The 17,697-nt window shown below is 37.2% G+C and overlaps 1 protein-coding gene across 16 annotated transcripts in view; it reads left to right on the top strand.

The window, feature by feature from the left end:
* The window catches only part of ANKS1B (ankyrin repeat and sterile alpha motif domain containing 1B), a 1,053,015-nt gene that overhangs the window by 672,417 nt on the left and 362,901 nt on the right, over positions 1–17,697 (top strand). For 14 of the 16 annotated variants that reach the window (XR_007402223.1, XM_025439286.3, XM_025439282.3 and 11 more), the window contains exon 15: positions 7,444–7,550. Coding sequence is in view for 15 of the 16 variants with exons in the window: in XM_025439286.3 (XP_025295071.1) it covers positions 7,444–7,550 (107 nt within the window). In the remaining variant the exon portion in view is untranslated. Of the gene's footprint in view, positions 1–6,994; positions 7,207–7,443; positions 7,551–17,697 lie in introns of those variants that run through there. The other 2 variants (XM_025439291.3, XM_025439290.3) reach the window with 2 other exon arrangements.

Here is a 17,697-nt window from a genome sequence, read left to right as displayed (position 1 = left end):
GTCAGCTTGCCTTTCTGGGCACAGAATCTCAACTCTATAAGCAAACTGGGCTGAGGACCATCAGGACCCTAGTATTCCCATCCTGTCACAACTGGGATGGAGTATATAAACTGGGGAATGGGTGGACAAAAGGAGCCCATGACCTCTCAGCCATACTCACCAGGAATTTAACTTCTGAGCCTTAATGAGCCAGATGGAATTAGTAATGTTGCTGGCAGGGATGCCTGGGTGGCTTAGTTGGTTAAGTGCCTGACTCTTGATCTCAGCGCAGATCTTGACCTTAGGCTTGTGAGTTCAAGCACTGCATTGGAGCTCACTTAAAAAAAAAAAAAAAAAAAGGAAAAAAGAAATGCTGCTGGCCTATCCCTTTTGATAAGGTATGATATCCTTTGGATGGGAGCTGAGAGGGAGTCTCATCTCTTGGGCACAGCCACTCAGAGTGAAGTTTCTTTCAAGCTGAGCTGGGGAGAGAGAAGAGAGAAGAGAGAAGGAACAAGCTCAAGTAACCACAGACTCTCTGTTCTTAGCCAAGTTTCAGTAGATTTTCTTGAATAAATATTTTTTCATCCTCTGTATATTCTTAGAACAATTTACAGAGACTTTTAAAGGTTGTTTTATTATACAATTTCAGCAATTATGTCTGTTTTGCTGAGGATCAGGTCCACAGAACTTTTCACATTGTCATTCTGACAGTAGTACCCCCAGATTATTTTTTAAAAGATTGTGCCAAAGAAAATTCATGGTTTCATCACACAGTCTGAGTTTCATTTCCTTATCTGAAATGAGGCTAATAATCCATATCACACTGCCTAGGACATAGTATCTCTGAATAACTATTAACTTATTATTTTCCTTCCGTCTATCTCACTCTGGGGACTTAGAGAAGTTCTAGTTGAATAAAGGTGCCTGCCCAATAAGGTATTGTTATGCTTGAAAAATTTTGAGACCCCAAGAAAGTATTTCAAGTAATATTTGAGGTGAGAAATATACTTAACCACTATAAGAAAAAAGTGATCTTCAGACTTGAACCAGGGTTCTTTTAGAGCTGTGGCTCATGGGAAAATACTTTAACAAAACTGCAAACAATATGATTCAAGATCTCTTTCTTCGTCCTCCCTCCCCCTTACCACCTCACCCTACCCAACTCTCTCCCTACTCATTTTCCTCTTGCATTATAGCTTTACACCAACATATGAGAATTACTGAGTAGAAACTGAATAAATAAAGAATAAAGTTTAATCTATACAGAGATTTGCAAAATGATTGGTGACTAGTACTGTCTCCAACCTATATTTGTTTTTTTACAAATTGAAGTATAGCAATACACCATGTTACATTAATTTCAGGTACACAACATAGTTATTTGACAACTCTGATAACTCTGTAAGTCATGCTATGTTCACAAGTGTAGCTACTATTTGTTAGCATATGATGCTATAATATAATATATAATATGATATAATACAGTCAAATACCATTGATTATATTCTCTATGCTGTACCAAAAGCCTGTATCTCCCAAGCCCCTTCACCCATTTTGCCACACCTCTCCCCACTCCTGACATTATCAGTTTGTTCTCTGTATTTATGGGTCTGTTTCTGCTTTTTATTTGTTCATTTTGTTTTTTAGATTTCACGTATAAGTGAAATCATATGGTATTTGTCTTTCTTTAACTTGTTTCACTTGGCATAATACCCTCCAGACCCATCCATGTTGTTACAAATGGGAAGATCTCATTCCTCTTTATGGCGGGGTAATATTGCATTGCACATATATGCCACATCTTCTTTATCCATTCACCTACCAGTGGACACTTGGGCTGCTCCCATATCTCAGCTATTGTAAATAATGCTGCAGTAAACATAGCAGTGGATGCATCTTTTTAAAATTAGTGTTTTGTTTGTTTTGGGTACATACCCAGTAGTGGAATTACTGGATCATATGGTAATTCTATTTTTAATTTTCTGAGACATCTCTATATTGTTTTTCACAATGGCTATACCAATTTGCATTCCCACCAACAGTGTATGAAGGGTCCTTTTCCCCCATATCCTTGGCAACACTTGTTATTTCTTATCTTTTTTGATGCTAGCCATTTTTTTTTTTTTTAAGATTTTGTTATTTATTCGAGAGAGAGGCAGAGACACAGGCAGAGAGAGAAGCAGGCTCCATGCAGGGAGCCAGACATGAGGACTTGATCCTGGGTCTCCAGGATCACACCGTGGGCCAAAGGCAGCCCTAAACCGCTGAGCCACCTGGGCTACCCAATACTAGCCATTTTGAAAGGTGTGAGGTGATAATGCCATTGTGGTTTTGATTTGCATTTTCCTGGTAATTACTGATGTTAATCATCTTTTTATGTGTGTTTGGCCATCTCCATGTCTTCTTTGAAGAAATGTCTATTCCGGCCCTCTGAAAAATTTTTAAACAGATTGTTTTTTTAGTTTTGAATTGTTTAAGTTCTCTATATATTTTGCATATTAACCCTAATAAATATATTATTTGCAAATATCTTCTCTCATTCACTAGGTTGCCTTTTTGTTTTGTGTATAGTTTCCTTTGCTGTGCAAAATCTTTTTATTCTGATATAGTCCCATTAGTTTATTTTTGTTTCTGTTTCGCTTCCCTAAGGAGACATACTTAGAAAAACATTTCTAAAGTGAATGCCAAAGAGATTACTCAGTACGTTTTCTTCTAGAAGTTTTATGGTTTCATGTCTCAAACTGGGGTCTTTAATCCATTTAAAGATTATTTTTGTGTATGAAAGTGATTCAGTTTCATTCTTTTCCATGTAGTGTCCAGTTTTCCCAGTACCATTGGTTGACAAGACTATCTTTTCCCCATTGTATATTTTTGCCTTCTTTGTTGTAGATTAACTGACCATATAATTGTGGGTTTATTCTGAGCTTTCTATTCTATCCCATTGATATGTGTGTCTATTTTTGTGCCAGTCCCACACTGTTCTGATTATTATAACTTTGTAGTATATCTTGAAATCTGGAATTGTGATACCTCCATCTTTGTTCTTCTTTCTCAAGATTGCTTTGGCTATTCAGGTCTTTTGTGGCTCCATACAAATTTTTGTGTTATTTGTTCTAGTTATGTGAAAAATATTACTGGTATTTTGATAGGGATTGCATTAAATCTGTAGACTGCCTTGAGTAGTATGGACATGTTAACATTAATTCTTCCAACTCATGAGCATGGAATTATCTTTCCATTTGTTTGTGTCATCTTCAATTTCTTTCATCCATGTTTTATAGTTTCCAGAGTAGAGATTTTTTACTTCCTTGATTAAATTTATTCCTAGTTATTTTATTATTTTTGGTGTAATTGTAAATGGAATTGCTTTCTTAATTTCTCTTTCAGCAGAGAAATTCTTTGTTGTTAGTGTATAGAAATGCTACCAATTTCTGGGTATTAATTTTGTATCCTGAAACCTTACTGAATTCATTTATTACTTCTAATAGTTTTTTGGTGGAGTCTTTAAGGTTTCTATGTATAGTATCATGTCATCTGCGAATGGTGACAGTTTTACTTCTTCCTTACCAATTTGGATGCCTTTTGTTTCTTTTTCTTGTCTGATTGCTACAGCTGGAACTTCCAGTACTATGTTCAATAAAAGTGATGAGAGTGGATGTTCTTGTCTTATTGCTGATCTTAGGTAAAATGCTCTTAGTTTTTCACAATTGAGTATGATGTTAGGTGTGGGTTTGTCATATCTGGACTTTATTATGTTGAGCTATATGTTCCCTCTAACCCCACTTTGTTGAGGGTTTTTTATCATGAATAAATATTGTTTTTTGTCAAATGCTTTTTCTACATCTATTGAAATAATCATATAGTTTTTATCCTTAATTTTTTTGATGTGGTATATATCATATTGATTGATTTATGGATATTGAACCTATGATAAATCTCACTTGATTGTGGTACAAGATCCTTTTAATATATTGCTGATTTCAGTTTGCTGGTATTTTGTTAAGGATGTGTGGATCTATATTCATTAGGATATTAGCCTGTATGCAGGCTATGTTTTTATAAAGCAGTCTGGACCTTGAAATAACTCTCATCTCTCCCTCTCTCTCTTAGGAAATGAAAATCCTATGAAAGCCATTTCCAATATTATTGACTCATTCATTTAACAAAGATGATTTAATTCCTAGGCTGTGAGTGTGTGGCACTCTAGGTACTTGGTCCCTGTTATTCATCTTAAGAGATGAGATAGGATTTTAGGAGCCGGCCAATCAGCATATGCTTTACCAAGCCAAAACATTATTATTATGTTTGTACAACCATTTTGTAGCCTATCCACCTGTTCATAGTTCAGAATGATTAGGATGAACAGTGTGGATGTGACCTTAGGAAAGGCAATTGATATTCACCTTTAATTCCACCTCATACTAGCTTTAGAACTGGCCAAGGACAAATAGGGTCTTGTTTTCAACTTCTTATACGAGCCATATTGAGCAATCAAAGCCCCTTAAAACTGATTCCCAAACTGCTACAAACTTGTTGACCTTTTTAAAAGATCTAGAACCAATCAGAAATAAATTATAAGTAAGTGAAAAAGAGGATGAGGATATTAAAAATCCAGACCTGAAAATTCTATTTAAAAACCTACCTATCAGGACACTTGGGTGGCTCAGCGGTTGTGCATCCGCCTTCAGTTCAGGGCAGGATCCCGGAGTTCATCATTGAGCTCCCACATCCGGCTCCCTGTGAGGAGTCTGCTTCTCCCTCTGCCTATGTCTCTGCCTCTTTCTGTGTCTCTCATGGATAAATAAAAATCTTTAAAAAAATTAAAACCTACTTATCATCTTTTAAATAAAGAATTCAGAGACTTGGGATAGAAAATTTTTAATGAAAATTTAAATCTGAAACTAAAATTTTATGTAGTTTGGATTATGAAATGAAAATTATGTTATTTATTTAACAAGTATATACTGAATCCTTAGCACACGCAGTACTAACAAGACATAGTTCTACATTGGAGAAATAAGTCTTACACACAAATAATTACAATATTAGATGGAAAATATTTGTTCTAATAGAGGGTCTAAGAATGCCACTTCAAACAGATAAAGAAGACATTTATTCCTGTTAGGAGAGATTATAAAAAAATTAAAGGAAACATCATCTGATCCAAATCCAATGAAGGGACAGAAATGTGGGCACATAACAAAACCAACCCCAATATGTTTCAGGCTCCCATTAGGGACCAGCCAGAAATCCCACCTGACTGGAGTACTGGGGAAAAAGGAATAAATGTAGATGAATTGTAGCAGATCATGGAGACCTCAAAATGTCATTGAAGGAGCTGGGAGTTTATTTTGAAGCCAACTGAAAACCATGGAGGGTTTTTAAAACAAAGCCTAATAGTCAAAACTGCCTTAGATTAGTCTGACACCATGTATCAAATAGATTTTTAAATATCAGAGATAGGAAAACCAATATAGACACTATTGTTGAATCAGACCATGTTGGACCTAAACATTTCATAAAATAGCAGAATTAAAGTAGATGGCAGTTCCATAAACATGAAATAGTACATAGGATCCAGGTGATAGAAGCAAGAAACACTGGTGAGGGATGGATGACTGGAACTTGGAAATGCATGTCCATAGTGGAGGAGGTAGTACAAGATGTTTTGAGATTCAAAGTCCGTGTCAGGCAGGCTGACAAAGTTCTTAAAAAGAGAAAGATAAGGTCTAGAGAAGAAAAATAATGTTTCCTATATTTAATAAATATTTATTGAGCACTTACTAAGTGCCAGGCACTATTCTGGGGGTGGGGGGGAGATGAAAGTTATCTTCTTTGATTTTTAAAACACTTTATGTAGAAAAGGCACTGTTCCCCATCTGTGTAACCCCAAAGGCAGAGCTGGAGCCAATGAGTAGGAGTCAGGTAGGAAGTAAGATATCTAATAAATGGAGGCGTCTTGATAAGTAGTAAGAGCTCTGTTTCAGGCAGTATTCAAGCATAAATTGGATAATGATCTTCCGGGCCCCCTGTGACAAGGGATTTCTGCCATAAGCAAGAGGTTAGACTAACCCTTCTGTACATTGTCTCCCAATCTTAAGTAAGAGTCTATTCTTTTCCTATGATCTAGTCTTATGGGTTCTATTTTTTTTCTGTGGGTTCTATTATTAATCTCTGATTTCTCTCAATTATTAAATAAATTACCCAATCTGTCTGCCATTCAGTAAAACTCACACATTTGCATCTGTTATTCTTGAATTATTTTTGGTGAGGGCTCCTCTTCTTTATTAAAAATCTCTATCCAGTAATGTTACCTTTATAGCTAATTTCGCATGCTAACCCTGGTAGACTGGGTTATAAATATCAGAGGGGGAAAATGGATCTCTTGCGCCTAATAATATTTTTGTTTGGAAGAAGCCCTGCAAATGAGAAATGAATTATATTGACTTCAAAACTGTGATGCAGTTTCTGTCTTTTGCAGTAATTCAGAAAGGGGAAAAAATATTTCAAAAGGTTCATTTTGATACAGCGCATTAAAGAAAGAATGATTATTCTCCAAGCCCTGTAAAGCTTTAAATCAGAAACATGTATCTGTGTTGCGGTTAGAATGGAATAAAGGAAAAGAGAAGAAAAGGAGAGGAGAAAGGAAACCTGGAGTGAGCTCCGCGATCAGCTATAGTTAAAGCTTTGCATTTCCTGGTGTCTTTTGAAACGTAAAATTCCACAACAAATAGCCCTGTAACGTATAACCAGTATGAAGATTCAATTCAGATTTAAGCACTTTGGTTTGCTTTTGAATCTTGCTATTTTCTGCATTTGTTTTGACTGCTCTCATCATTCAGGATTGACGCTTGGATGGGTGTGTAGGAGGAAGCAGCAGCAGCAGGCTTACAGCTTGCAGACACAAAAAAAAAAAAAGAAAAAAAAAAGAAAAAAAAAGACTGCCTTATCTGATGGCTATTATTGAAAATGCGAGGTGTAGCCTGGGCTGGGTAATGAAGGGGAGCGAGCGAGGGGGAGCAAGGAGCATGGAGCTGCATACTGATGAGTGTAGGAGTACTTGATAAAAAGAATCCTGGCTGGCGGCCGTGCATTGCTCATTGTGGAGTACTCCAACAATCACATAGAACGCAGACCAGCCTAAGCTGACAGCTTGATATGCCTTCTTCTGCTGCCTGGTTTTGGGGGCTGTATGACGTACTGGTCGGTAGTAAAGATTAATATGTAAGAAATGTGGAGCTAGGATCAAGTCATACTCCACAGCCTGCCTGGCAAACTATGTTTTACTTCTGACTTTGCTCTCTCGCTGAGAACATTAATCTGTCAAGCTGGCGGGCTCCTTTGATAGCAACTTTCCCAGGAGCATGATGTGGCAATGCCACCTCTCAGCCCAGGACTACCGCTATTACCCAGTGGACGGCTACTCCCTGCTTAAACGCTTCCCTCTTCATCCTCTTACAGGACCCAGATGCCCCGTCCAAACAGTGGGACAATGGTTGGAAAGCATTGGGCTACCTCAGTACGAGAACCACCTGATGGCTAATGGATTTGACAATGTACAGTTTATGGTAAGACGCTCTCTGTGTCCACGGAGCTGCCTTTTGTCTGTCTTTGCTTCTTATGTGTCTTCCACGGCTCAGAGGCAGCCTCATCTGCACTGAAACCGGTCAATTTATATATGTAACTGCATCAGAAAATCGGATGCCCTTAGGACTGAACTTACTGTGTACGTGTAGACACTTGCTGAAAAACGAGATCTGTAGGCATTCTTATACATGTGTATTATATGAATGAACCGGTGAGGGTACTATTTATAGGCAGGGAAAGAGGATTAACATTTATATTCTCCCTGTCATTCTTTGTGTGATTTTTATAAATTTGTCTTCTCGGAATACCCGGTTAGATTATAGCACTCCGGTTCCTTCTCATTCCTAAAACGTATTCTTGCATTCGAGCATCGGCGTTTCGTGAACAATTAGGCAATTTGTTATGTTTATGGTGTAAAGATGATTTTTTTTTCCTTTCCTGATAGTTGTTCGATAAGCGGTTTAAATCATGCGGATGACCTTTAGTTTGTTAGCAAACTGCTTCAGATGGTCAATTATGGAGAACATTCACTTACTTACCCACGCTGATTGAGGAGCACCGAAGTGTTATTTATTACTTTAGATAAAAAACAAACACTTCCATCAACTACCTGTCAGTATTTAGAGAGAGAGGCCGATGGACTAAGTGCATTCATGTACTTCGGAATGCTGGGCTGCATGCAATCTACAGCCGGTGTGTGCAAACTTCTCACTGTGATGAATATAGGTGAGGAAGAAGGGGGGCGGGGGGAGTCATGCAGACCCATAATACAGCTTCTAATCATTCATACACCTCCCCCAGTGCTCACCAGTTTCCCTTGTTAAGCTACGTCACAGTCCTTATTACCTTTCCTTGCTTTTAAGTTCTCATCACACGTTTTACTGATCCCTAAATTTAGAGAGAGCATCCTATAAGCATGTAGCACACAAGTGGCTTGCAGAAATAACTGATAGCTATTTCTAAATAAAATACTGGGGCAAGACACCTGAAGCTTAACAATTGATAACAAAATTGATAACAGAATACGAGAATTGATAACAAAATACGAGAGCTTATGTTTTTTGTTTTTTTAATTTCCATCTGAGATTCTTTTTCTCCACGCTTGACTTGTCTATTACGGGTTTAAAAATCAGTTAAACTTCTGCCTTTTTTCCCCAAAAAGTGTATGCTCCATTAGCTTTTGTAAAAAGCCACATAAATGTAATAAGACAGATGAGCCCTAAGTGACGGTATACCTAGAACCCTTTATGGACCTGTTTTTTATAATGGGATACGCAACTACTGTTATTTTCCTCGTGTTGGAGAGAACTGTCACTGATTAGACAGGCAAGTTATTGTGGGGATTTAAATAGGAAGAAAAGTGAAATTTCTTCAGTTGCTATGACAGTCTTAGGACACTGAGCAGATTTAGGACAGACTTAGGACACTAAACAGAGAACACGAAGAACTCCCGGAACTATCAAACAGAATGAAAGTCTTTTCATGGTTATTTCTATTTACTGCACATTTTGATGTCTTTATTCTTTCTCTCTGTCTCTGCTGGAGATAAGACTTTCTCATCCTCACTCCTCAAGCCCTTGTCCAAATTTATTCCGGTCCCATGAGAAGCTAGGAAGGTCTTTGGATTCTCTAGATATTTTGGCTACTTCCAAATATTTGAATTCAGCATAATTTTCCTCTGAATATTGAACACGTTTGAGCAAATATAACCCCTTTTTGAAAGCCCGAAACTGAAAGGTTAATCAAACAGTTTTCAAATTGAGCATTTCGAGGTCGTAGAACAACATTCAGGAATGAATTATGTATAAGTACTCCAAAATGTATCCAGGAGGCAAAAGTCCTGGGTATATGTGACAAAACCAAGGTCTGAGCTTCTCCGTAGATTATTATCTTTATTTTTTTTTCAATTCTAAGTTTTACATGTAATTTTCCTGAAAATGAGAAGAGATAGTTAATTCAGATTAGTCAATGAAATACCTTCTTCATGAGAGAGAATTAATTAAAAAAGAAAAAAAACTTTGATCATTTAGAGGAGTTAATTATGAAGATTGAGCAAATCATAAAATGATGCTATCAATTGTTGGTTTATATGCTGCTATACGCTATTTGCTACTAGTATCAGAAAAACTAGTTTCTACCTTTATATAAATCATTTATTGATTTCCATAATCTGATTTATTTAATTATGAATTTAGTTAAAGCACACTATATGATCAGCCCACTCTAAGAAACAGATTTCATTAATAGGGTGAAGAATCTTTTAGAGCTGGCTGGTCTCCACTCGGTATCATATTCTAGCTTTTATTTTTCTTGAAGCACATTCTGACCTGCATTTATTCATCCTGTTGCCTAAGCAACAAGCACCACACTCCCATTAACTGTGATGTAGTGCAGGTCTTACTAGCTTTTTAGAACAAGACAGTAGAGACATCAAAAGGATGTAATTAATGTTGCTTGAAACTTCATTGTACATCCATACATAGATATGCTTTATTTAGGAAACATTCTCAAGAGTTAATTTTTCATTTAATCAATATTCCATTAATGAATGTTTTAAAGGATCCATATAAGTAACTTTCAAAGTATATTGAAAGCTTTAAAAAAATGTTTTACTAACCCTGTTCTACATACTCTGACACATAAATACAATATATGGATGATTTATCCACGGAGCTATGATTAATAAAGATTTCTTACGTCAGTCCCTAGACACAGTTAAGAAAGCAGGACCTCCATTTATTTTTGTATATCTATCAAGTATTGCTTCTCCTTTGGGCTCTTAATATTTATCCTTGATTTTACTGATTGTGATTTTTTTTTCAGTATCTGAAAAGTAGAATTCCAAACTTTCTCTTTATGTACCTGGTCCTGGTTTGCTGATATTTGTGCACACATTTGACTTTCCTGTATCCTGAAATATACAAAATAAATGGAAATTGATAAAATTAAAGGGTAACTACAAAACTACATCAAGTCACCTAAGACTTTGGGAGAGTTAGATCCACGTTGCAATCAAAAGCTCCTTCAACATAGAATCCTTCATCCAAAGACTTATCCAAGCCCTACTTACCTGCTCCATCCCCTCTGAAGTCATACATGGCCAGCTCCCTCCTACTGAGATGTGCTACTCGCTAGCCTCTGGGAAAGCTGCCGGGTCCTGAAATAGGTTTATGTTTCAACATTACTTTTATTTTTTTTTTAAAGCAAGGAGTTTATATATGAAGAGTTTAGTATATAAAATGTACATGCTTATTTACTTCCTTATTATATGTTTCTATCATCACCTCTTTTTTCCAAGTCTGTTGACTGCTTCCTAAATTTGAAGTCTCAAACTATCCATTCTTCTCTTGATAACTACTCATTTGTACTCTCCTCTCCCCATCTTGGACAGCTATTTCCTTTCCTTCCCCTCTCAATCTTTTTTTTTTCTTAATCCTCAAACATCTAACTCAATTCCTGCCTTGTTTATGTAGCTTTCCTTAATGACTCTAGTCCTCCGGAGCCTCTCTTTTCTCTGCACTCATGTAGAGTTTGTATTTGGTATGAAAAATTACATTTGGCATGCCATTATTCACTATCTAGAATTAGAAGTTAAGTTTTTGCTCATATATATCTTGTGTCTCCCACTAGACTAGAACTTCAAGTCCATGTTCTCTGTATTCAATTCTCTTGCCTTTCTCACAACTCCTAGCATAATTCTGTGTACATAGACATCACCCCATAGTATCTGGATGCACAACAGACTGTTGTAGTTGAATCTCCAGCCTTATTTTTGAACTGTAGGCCTTGTCAGTGGAACATGGAGCATTAGTACCCTTCATTCATTCATGCAACAAACTCTCCCTAGACATTTTATATGTGCTAGGAAGAGTATTAATCACTAAGAACGTAACAGTAAACAATCCATGATCCTTGACCTCTAGCAGGTTACAGTATTGCTCTCAGACATATCAGATTATTTGCATGCACATTAATGGTTCATTCCTATTTAGTTTAATTTTAGAAGCATATTTCATGTGTGATACAGTTTGCTTGAGTAATTCTGGAAGATTCAACAAAATTATAAGGGAATCAGAATGTATAATGCAATAATACTTCCATATATACATTCTACTTTTTACCCCAACATGCTTATCAGCTCTGGGCTAAAAGCACATGGGCTGCATGCACATTAGACACACATTCCTTCATGTGCTTACACACACACATACACACATGCATCACAGGGATCTTGCCCCTCACCCTTTTATATAATTACCGTCCCTCAGCTTATTACTTACTAACAGTGGTCATTTTAGGAACAAATTACAGTAGACACTGGAAGAGATAAGATTTCTCAGAGAAGGGCATAAAGAAAGATAAAGATACTTAAAACATTCTCAGTGTTATGGTAGATTTATGGTCCAAAAACTGAATTAAGAAGTTTATATTATTGGAGGAGGACTGACTCATAGCCTCACCAGGATAACTAGCTGACAGTTATATTTGTAAACTCTAATCAAAAAGGGGGAAGAATGAAATTATGTCAACTCATTTTTTTTGCAAGCATTTCCTGTGTTTCTAGGTTGCCATCGAGGTTGGCTTAGGATGCTTTGACCATTATTAAAATGTCCAAAATGCAGCCTTTACAGAGTAAAAAATAAAAATAATTCCAGGAGCCCTATGTGATTTGGCTTTTTTGTACACTTGTGTGGGTAGCATTCATAAAGGATGTGCTGAGGGTCAGAGTGATGCTAAAGAGTGGAGCCACAGAGATCTTGGAAGTCATCCATTTGGACAAAAGATTTAAGGAAGATTGATCTTATAAGTATTTACTTGAAATTTTCTATTCCATTTTTGTGGTGCATTTTACATGCTAATGTACTTACTTCTTTTTTCCTCTTTTATATAACTTTGCTGTAATAAGAGCACCATTTGCACTTGACCTGATAAAATGACCTTTTAAGTGTTCTTGCAGCATATCATGATCCAAGAAAGAAGTTACACTTGTGAAGCAGAAAAATAAATTGTCCCCAAAGGTTAAGACTGATAACACCCAAGATGATTTCTTGTTTTATTTATTTTTTTTGATTTCTTGTTTTAAATATCACTTAAGAAAATTTTATAAAGTTACTGAGATTGAAAGGTGTCCAAGAGAAAAATACCTGCCACACTCCCACCAACACCATCCTGTTTCTGAAACAGTCTAGTCTCCAAAGTGAGTGCCTTCACAGCAAATGTGCAGCTATAATTTTACAAACTCAGTTAATCCAGTAGTTGGTTACACATGCACTTCTGCAACAGAAAAAAAAAATAGTTTTTTTTTAACTACAGGCATTTAAAAATCTGTTGGCATCCAAAAGTCAAAGCCAGAAGGGAGTCATTCTTTATCTGGACAACAGCTTAATTACAAATGTAATAGGCAATAGCCTCGCCGTGGTGTGAGAGAGAACTGAAAGAAGTTCTCATTTCCACTGTCTTGCTTCTCTGTGATTCAGTTTACTCATCTGTAAAATCAATCTAATGAGGGATCTAGGAGAAATGTTCTTTGGACTTGTTATTTAATATTTTGAGCTCTTTAAAGTTGCAGGGTACAATATTGGCACTGGCAGAGCTGTTAATTGTTCTTGTAGATCTCATTAGCCTTGGAAGGACACTGATTGCCTGTGCAGTGGAAAGTCAGAAACGAGGGCATGTTCAGGGATGACCATCTTGGAAGAATGGCCTTTTAGGAAAAACACTAGCTGCAGTTCTAATCTGGCGATAGTGAGGAGGCCTTTACTTCCATCTGGAAGTTACTCCAGTTACATTTTTAAGCATTAAAATAAGCTGCCCCATTTTCTAATAATGCAAGACTACAACTCCCATTACTAACTCACGCTCACATGAATTGGCCTTTAATTTAGTCCTGCAGCACATTTGCATAATTTTATCTCCAGTGTTGCTTCAAATGACCAGATATTTGGGAAGAGGAATTTACTTCATGAATCAGAAAACTTATCCAAACTGCTGAATTATGGACTAACTTTAAGAAATCCAGCCACAGTCATATATATATATATATATATATATATATACATATTTTTTTTTTTTTGCTTCTTTAAAAAGATAGATCTCTCAAACAAGTGTTCAACAGGCAATGACCTCCATTTTCCCACTTCAAGTCACTTCCTTAACCCCTATAATCCTGCCTGCTTCCCAGCTTTTCGGCTAAAATTGTTCTCTTTGAAGTCAGTTGTGACCTGCTTCTTGCCAAATCCCAGCCCCCTTTCTTCTTACTTCATTTCTCTTGCCCTCTTTACAATGTCTTCTTTTCACCACTCACTCCTTATTGATAGTCGCTCCCTTATTGATATTTATTACAGCTCTGTGACATTACACTGCTCTTTCCAATCATTGGTGTTCTCTGATCCTCCTCCTGCCTCTAAATGTGCATGGTGCTCTACCTGTCTGTCCATTAGAGAGATCATTAGTTCTCATGGATCCATCGCGGTCCTCCTCTTCCTCTTTCTACCTGGTTTCCAGTGCTGTCCAACTACTCAATAAGCATTTGCATATACATCTATTCATGCGAAGCATTTAGCACAGACTTGGCATAGAACAAATGCCCGACAAATGTTAAGTATTACTGCAGCAGCTAGAGTGCTCTTTCTAAAGCACACGTTTGCTTTAGCACTACTCTGCTTAAAATAATCCAGTGATTCTCAATTACCTATGGGAGATTATGTTTCCAAAATCCTTAATATGGCTTTCATATCCAGGATCCTTATGACTTGCTTGGCCCCAATTTCTTTTACAGCCTCTTCTATTACCATTTTCTCTCTTTACAATTCTAGAGAACTGTGTATTTATCTTTCATTGCCTGGCCTTTTGCACATGCTGCTCTCTGCCAAGAATGACCTTCCTTCCCCTCTTAACTCCCCTTTATCCTTTAGTTCTTAGCCTAGTTGTCACTTCTTTTAGCTGTCACTTCTTCCCTGGCCCTCCAAGGTATAGGTCAAGAATCCTTCTTTTGTAGTTCCCTTTCTTACCACTTATTTTACCATGCCATGTTACCTATTTACTTGTCCACCTACCCCCACCATCTCTCCCCCACACAAATAGCAGAACAGAGGTCAACAAACTTGTTCTCTCAAGGCCAGATAGTAAGTATTTTTAGGCTTTCAAAGTCGTGTGGTCTCTATTGCAACTATTCACGTCTGCTGTTGTAGTATGAAAGCAGCCATAGACAATATGTAAATAAGTTCCAATAAAACTTTATTTACAAAAACAGGCAGATTTGGTCAAAGAGCCATAGTCTGCTACCCACACACTTGATTATTTTTAACTCCTTGAGAATTATAGATATATTTTGACTCTCTGTATCTCCAGGGATAACTCACGGCTTACACAGGTAGACACAGTAAATGTTTGATGAAAGGAAGAAGAAAGAAAGCAAATAAGGATGAAGGGAAGGAAGGAAAGAGAAAAGGAGTGAGGGAATCTGGCCAGTGGCTACAGCAAGGTTCCTGAAGGCCTGTTTGGTTAAAGAGAACCTAGTCAATAGCTAAGAATATTCAGAGCAAGAGTCAGTCTTCAGGAGTCTCCTAAGAGCTAGAGAGGGTGTTTTTGCTTAAGCTGATCAGACAGGAGTATATTTCTATCAAGAGAACTACAGGCATAGAAACTAGAAAAACACAGCTGCAAAGGGATCCCGTTGTTCACTCTCTTTGGAATTCCTTTCTCTTCCTTCTTCACCTAATTGTGCTACATTGTTCATGTTTCAGCTTAAGCATTACTTCCTCCCGGAAGTATTTCCTTATACCACCCTGTCATCTGGCTGGCATAGTCACTTTGTCTCTGTGCACCCCTGGCACCCCGCCCTTAGCCCTGTGCTAATCTCTATTGTATTGTATTGTGATTATATGCTCAGATGTCTGCCTCCCACCCTAGAAAATGAGTTCCTTCAGAGGCAGACATCAGGTCTCATTTATCTCTGTATTCCTAAAGCCTGGTGCAGTGCCTGGCATATCATAGCTTCTGATATACACTGATCAGATGGATTTAAAGTTCAGTTTGGTTTCATATAACTTATCCCATGTAATTCTTACCACATCCCTGTCAATAAGTATTAGTATCCCCATATTGATAAATGAAGAAAATATTATTATACTATTATTATATATTCATAAATGAAACTCAACAGGGTTAAAAAATATTGGCCAGCACCACCTAGATTTCAAAACCAAACCTCATTGATGTAAAGGCTCCTGCTAAAAAAAAAAAAAAAAAAAAAAAAAAAAGGCTCCTGCTCATTTCACTAAGACCACATTATCCCATCATTCCTCCCATCACTCATTCAGCAAATGTTTAGAGAGCCCCTGTTAAATTGCAGACATTGACCAGGACACTGGCATGCCCTGGAAGCACTCCCAGTTTGTCATATTTTTGGTCCTTTGAGGAACTTCTTTATCCTACTTCTTAATTTCCTACCTTGTCTCTACTACTTCTCAAGAGGGTCTCTGTTCTAATCAGACTGGAACACTCACTGCCAAATATATACCTTTATTCATAATTTCCCTGCTATGTAACATAGCCTGTCTCCTCCAAACTACCTATTCAAGAAAGACCCATTCCTCAAGGCCCTGGCTCCCCCACCTCCTCTGTGGAGCCTTTTACTGGTCTGGACCTGGCCCACCTCTTCAGCTTCATCTTTCACCCCTCTTTAAGCCCTGGCTGTGTTGAATTATTGTAGTTCTACATCCATGCCATACTTAACTATAATTCCATGTCTTTGCACACACTGCATCTTATACACATTGTTCTCTGACCAGAACATTCCCTTCCTGCACTCATTCTTAGCCTGGATAACTCTTACTTCAAAATCCCAGCTCAGAAGTTCCTTCTGAGAAGACTTTTACAAATTCTGTTGTGGTATTGCTCAACTATCCTTCACTGGCCTCCCACAGCACCCTATATACACCTTTTTTTTTTTTTTTTCCTATATACACCTTTAATGGGGCAATCTTATCATACAAAGCCAAATTACCTGCTTTTTTACCTAACTCCTTCCCATGAGAAAAAGAATCGTGTTTTGTTCAGTATTATTTTCCTACCACATTATAGGTCCTTGTATAGTTTGCTAGGACTGCCATAACAAAGTGCCACAAACTGTGTGGTGTAAGCCACAGAAATTTATCGTCACAGTTCTGGAGGCCAGAAATCCAAGACCATGGTGTTGGCAAGACTGGCTCCTCTGAAGCATGTGAGGGGAGGATCTGTTCTAGGCTTTCACTAGCCAGTAGTCTCCCTGTGTTTTCACATCATCTTCTCTGTGTGTGTGTCTGTGTCCAAATTTCCTTATCTTATAAGGACACCAGTCACATTGGATTAGGGCCCACCCTATTGATCTCATTTTTAACCTAATTAGCTCTGTAAAGTCCTTATCTCCAAATAAAGTCGCATTCTGAGGTACTGGGGGTTAGGACTTCAACATATAAATTTAGGAGGAACACAATTCCATCCATAACAGTCCTTAATAATGTTTATACATAACTATCCTTTATTATCCCTCATAGAGCTAAGCAGCTCATAATGGTCACACAATAAATATTTGATTAATTGAATTAAACTCAATCTACTTGAGGTTTACACGAGATTTATAATGCTCAGAGTCTGATGTTATTCTTTCAACAATGATAAGTGCAATCTCCCTGAAAACTTAGTTTCATATGCATGGGTAATTATATACAAGGTCATGCTGCTAGTTAATATGAGAAGCAGCAAGGCCAGAACTGAGAAATTCCTACCTCTCTGCCTTACACTCTTTCCATTTTACTTTGCAGCTCTGCTGGCCCCTAAATAAATCACATTTACAGGAAATATTCATTTGTTGGCCATCCTTATGGTTGATAACTATTGGTAGAAGAGCTCAATATAAATAATTTAATAAAATAACTACTGTTTAACAAAAACTTGTTATATATATTTTTTACATACATTATATTTACCTCTCCCACAGACGTTACAAAGTATGTATTATTATTATTCCAGTTTTAACCAATTGCAAAACTTAGAGAGATACCAAATATCTGGCCTAACCCACTCAAGCTCCAAATTCAGGCCAATGTTACTCCAAAGGGCAAAAATTTTTTCTCAATAAGATTTGCT

Source organism: Canis lupus, chromosome 15, assembly GCF_003254725.2.
Source record: "Canis lupus dingo isolate Sandy chromosome 15, ASM325472v2, whole genome shotgun sequence".
In the NCBI taxonomy this organism is placed as follows: domain Eukaryota; kingdom Metazoa; phylum Chordata; class Mammalia; order Carnivora; family Canidae; genus Canis; species Canis lupus.
Note: the sequence above shows the minus strand (reverse complement) of the source record. Positions and strands in the feature narration are given on the sequence as shown.